The sequence below is a fragment of the Cyprinodon variegatus genome, unplaced genomic scaffold (assembly GCF_000732505.1).
Source record: "Cyprinodon variegatus isolate N-32 unplaced genomic scaffold, C_variegatus-1.0 Scaffold65, whole genome shotgun sequence".
NCBI lineage: Eukaryota > Metazoa > Chordata > Actinopteri > Cyprinodontiformes > Cyprinodontidae > Cyprinodon > Cyprinodon variegatus.
The window spans coordinates 1,417,537-1,421,157 of record NW_015150518.1 but is presented as its reverse complement, the minus strand read 5'-3'; the positions used below and the strand labels follow the sequence as shown (position 1 = coordinate 1,421,157).

At 41.3% G+C, this 3,621-nt stretch overlaps 1 protein-coding gene across 1 annotated transcript in view; it reads right to left on the bottom strand.

Moving 5' to 3' along the window:
• Nucleotides 1-3,621, bottom strand: part of LOC107082914 (kinesin-like protein KIF20B) — a 60,112-nt gene that overhangs the window by 48,797 nt on the left and 7,694 nt on the right. Inside the window, exons 13-14 of the mRNA XM_015371810.1 lie at nt 1,644-1,783; nt 1,402-1,519 (exon numbers count right to left, since the gene is read on the bottom strand). Of these exons, the coding sequence (XP_015227296.1) occupies nt 1,402-1,519; nt 1,644-1,783 (258 nt within the window). The remainder of the gene's footprint in view (nt 1-1,401; nt 1,520-1,643; nt 1,784-3,621) is intronic.

The following is a 3,621-nucleotide window of genomic DNA, read 5'->3' as shown; positions in this document are numbered from 1 at the left end:
CCGCGCAACGTGTGACGTCATGTGCCCGAGCCTTATTGCATCTATGGAGTACAAATTCACATAACGACTTTGTGGTCAGAAGATTTAGATTTTTCTTGTTTCACCTGCAAGGCCACAAAATGTCTGAGTGAGAATTGTTTTGCATACAAGGAATACTTATTCCATAACGAGCGAGATTCTCTCTTGAGAACTGTCATTGATTAACCAAAGTGTTTATTTTGACTCTGACACAACCTTCACAGCTTTTTCCTCATTATAAGTAAGGGAGGCAAACTCTGGTTAGATCAGAACAGGGCTGATTACCGTGCCATAAGGGCCGATTGATGAACTGTTCTCTCTTTGCACTGATATGAAAATAAAGTGCTGACTGAGTGAAATCCATCCATTTCCATTTATTTAACTGGGGTGAATAGTTGATTACATTTTTCCCCACTACAGACATTAACTCGTCTGCAACCATTTCACTGAGTTTTATTTTTCCCCGCACACTTTGAATGCATCATAAACCCCTCCTCCAAACAGGATTATTTTCTTGCACACTACAGCAACCTGCAAACTAAATATGGCGACAGCAGGTGTTCCAACAGAGCGATATAAGTTCGAGGACGTCAAACAAAAGAGGCTAATTTGTAAGACGTGCCGCAAAAGCCATTGCAGCAAAAGGCAGCGGTAAGAAATCACTCAAAAAGTCATCCGCTGCAAAATGAAGAATGTTGTAAACTCTGCATGTCAGCGTCTCCCTGGACACCAATTAAAACGTTAAATAAATCAGCTGTGAAGCCGATGGCGTTGGCCTTGTCCTTTGAAAAAAATCGATCCAATATGAGAGGAAGAGGGAAGTCACAGGCGCCGTTTATGACGTTATTTAAATGTTTAGATTCTCTAATAGCTGTGATCTGATGTTCAGAAGTTTTTCAGGCGTTCTCTTAACTTATTATTATCATAATTTTATAACTTTTTGTGCTTCTTTAAAATCCCCAGCAGGTAAAGATCAGTGCTGATAGATGCTCTGATGATGCTCTAATCTTTCTTGCAATTTTAGGTCAATTTCTTTTTTCATTCCACTTTGTTTTATTCTGCACTAAGGAGCCCTTGATAAGTTTTATATTTTATTCAGTATTGTTTATTTTTGCCTTGTTTCCTGTTTGTTTGCAGGGATCCTGTTTAAGGTCTCATACCGACAACCAGAGACATGATGTGGCAGAAGAGCTTTCAGCTGGTTAAATTAAAATTAGATTAAAGCTGAAACCAAATGTTTGAATATCGATGCAATTTAATGCACTATATTGTTTATGAAGGTAATTTAAAAATACCATGATGTATATCGCAGTATAGGCCTCTTGATATTGGATTTTCTTCATATGGCCCAGCCCTGTTTCCCACGGCCCCAGATGACCTCACCATGTGTCCATCTGAGCTGCATGCAGCCGAGGACATCTTCTCAGTCAGATTCCTGAAGATCTCCAGCCTCCTTTCAGCTCGCTCCTCCAGGATCTCCCTCTCTCTGTTCAGGCGCTCACTGAGGCGGACAGACACCAGCAGTTCAGCTCTCCTCCCCACAGGACAAACAGAACCTCTGAGAGGCCCGCTGATCACAGGCTTTTAAAAGGCTTCAAAGAAAAGGAGAACGGGGAGCGACTCACTCGTAGTCATTCTGCATGTTGGAGAAAAGCTGGGAGAACTCTTTGCTGATCTCCTCTCTGACCCGGGCCTCCAGGGTCAGGTTCTCTGCCCGCTCCTTCTTCAGCTGGGCCTGCAGCTGTCTGAACAGCGCCACCTGCCTCTGGAAGAACAAAGAGAAGACGATGGGGAAGGATGAATAACTACAGAGCTTTTCCTTCATGTTTGATCACTCTGGAAACGCCTGCAGCATCATTCAAGGTTAGAATGAGCTGAAAACTCTGATCGACAAAACTGTTTGTGGATCAAATAACTATAAAAACAACATTGATGATTAAAGCTCATCAATAAGGATTCTATGTGTTCTGTTCTTCGTTATGATCCAACCATTATCATCTCCATGGAAACCGCCTGCCGAAATTTGAACCAAACTGTGGTGAAGTTTTTAAGTGACAAAATGCACCTCCAAAGATGATCAGTGCAGTCAGTTCATCAATTCATGAACCCAATAATATTTACAGTTCTTTTTCGGAGTGTCAGACCTCCAGCTTACCGCCGGGAGGCAGCGCTGGAACCCCGCTGAAAGCTCTCGGCCTGTGGGGGATTTCCTGCTGCCGTTCATAGCAGCTGGAAGTGAATACAAACAGTTTGTAAGGTTTGTGGTAGAAAACTGCAAGAACCTACAGAAGAGGATTAGGGCCACTGGAAAAAAAAAAAAGTTAACTGATTTTTAAATTTTATTTCAGTTTAACATGGAAAAAAAAAAATCTGAATTCTGACTTTAATCTCAGAATTTTGGATCTTAATGTAGATGGGCACCACTCATTATTAGAGGAGCAGAAGGTGATTAAAACAAGAGAGCTAGTCTCTAAAACAGACATGGCTACGGCTCGATGCTAACATGTTTGTTAGCTGTCAGAATTCTGAGGAAAAAGTCAGAATTCTTTTTTCCCATATTAAACTGAAATAAAATTTAAAAATCAGTTAACTTTTTTTTAGTGGCCCTAATCCTCTTCCATAAGAACCAGAATATATAAATGAATATTTTTCATCGGCAGGTTTTAACATTTTTAGTTCATTTGGGTATTTATAAACTGTTTCTCCATAGTTCATAAAAACGTTTTAGTGCAGCAATAATGATCAGAGCTTCTACATAATAATCCATTCGACTCGTTTTTTTAAACCTTTGGTTTTTAACTCCTTGATATTTATTTATTTTTCATGTGCAGAAGCGATGGCAGCAGGTAGAGTCTGTCTCCCTAAAAATACTGAAACACCGGGTGTCCAGCGGTAAAAGTTAAACTTTCCCAACTCCAGGGCCGAACGCTGGATGCTCCCAGCGCTCGGACGGGCCGCTCTGATACTCAGACTCGCCGCAGGACCTCTGGACGCCGTCCAGCATAGACTTTTCATGGAAGGCAGATAGTTTAAGGCTTTTTCCTGCATCCATTTTTGTACAATTATCAGTGTAACACATTTCTTACTGTTTTGTAAATGTCGGCCTCATCGGTAACTAAAAAGTTACTTTTAACAGGAACCTGTTTCTGGTGTCGCTAATCAACACAGTACCAGAGACTTTTTGGATGAAGCACCTGGAAGTATTTCTTCCAGTTTGCTTCAGAGCAGATATAAACACAAAGCTCCGCAGCTAATCTCCGCCAGACGTCTGCTTGTGGCGCCGTGACCACGGTGGGTGGATTTTTACCCCAAACCTAACATCCAGTAGGTTTTTAAACCACGTTTTATTTTTTATTTATATTAAACAATGTGGAGATGAGATATGATGCTAAACTGTTGAGTCTGGTAGCTGAGCTGCAGAGGGATCTGCCTTCAGGGTTTGACTAGCTGTGATGAAGAGGAGGAAGAGCTTCATCAGGCCGTCTGGTTGGATCAGAAACATCCGGCTGATTCTGTTTGGATATTTGGTTAAAAAGAAATAATCAATCACTGACCTGATGCAGCCTTTTACTGATGAGGATTTTATCTTCATCTTCGCTCTCC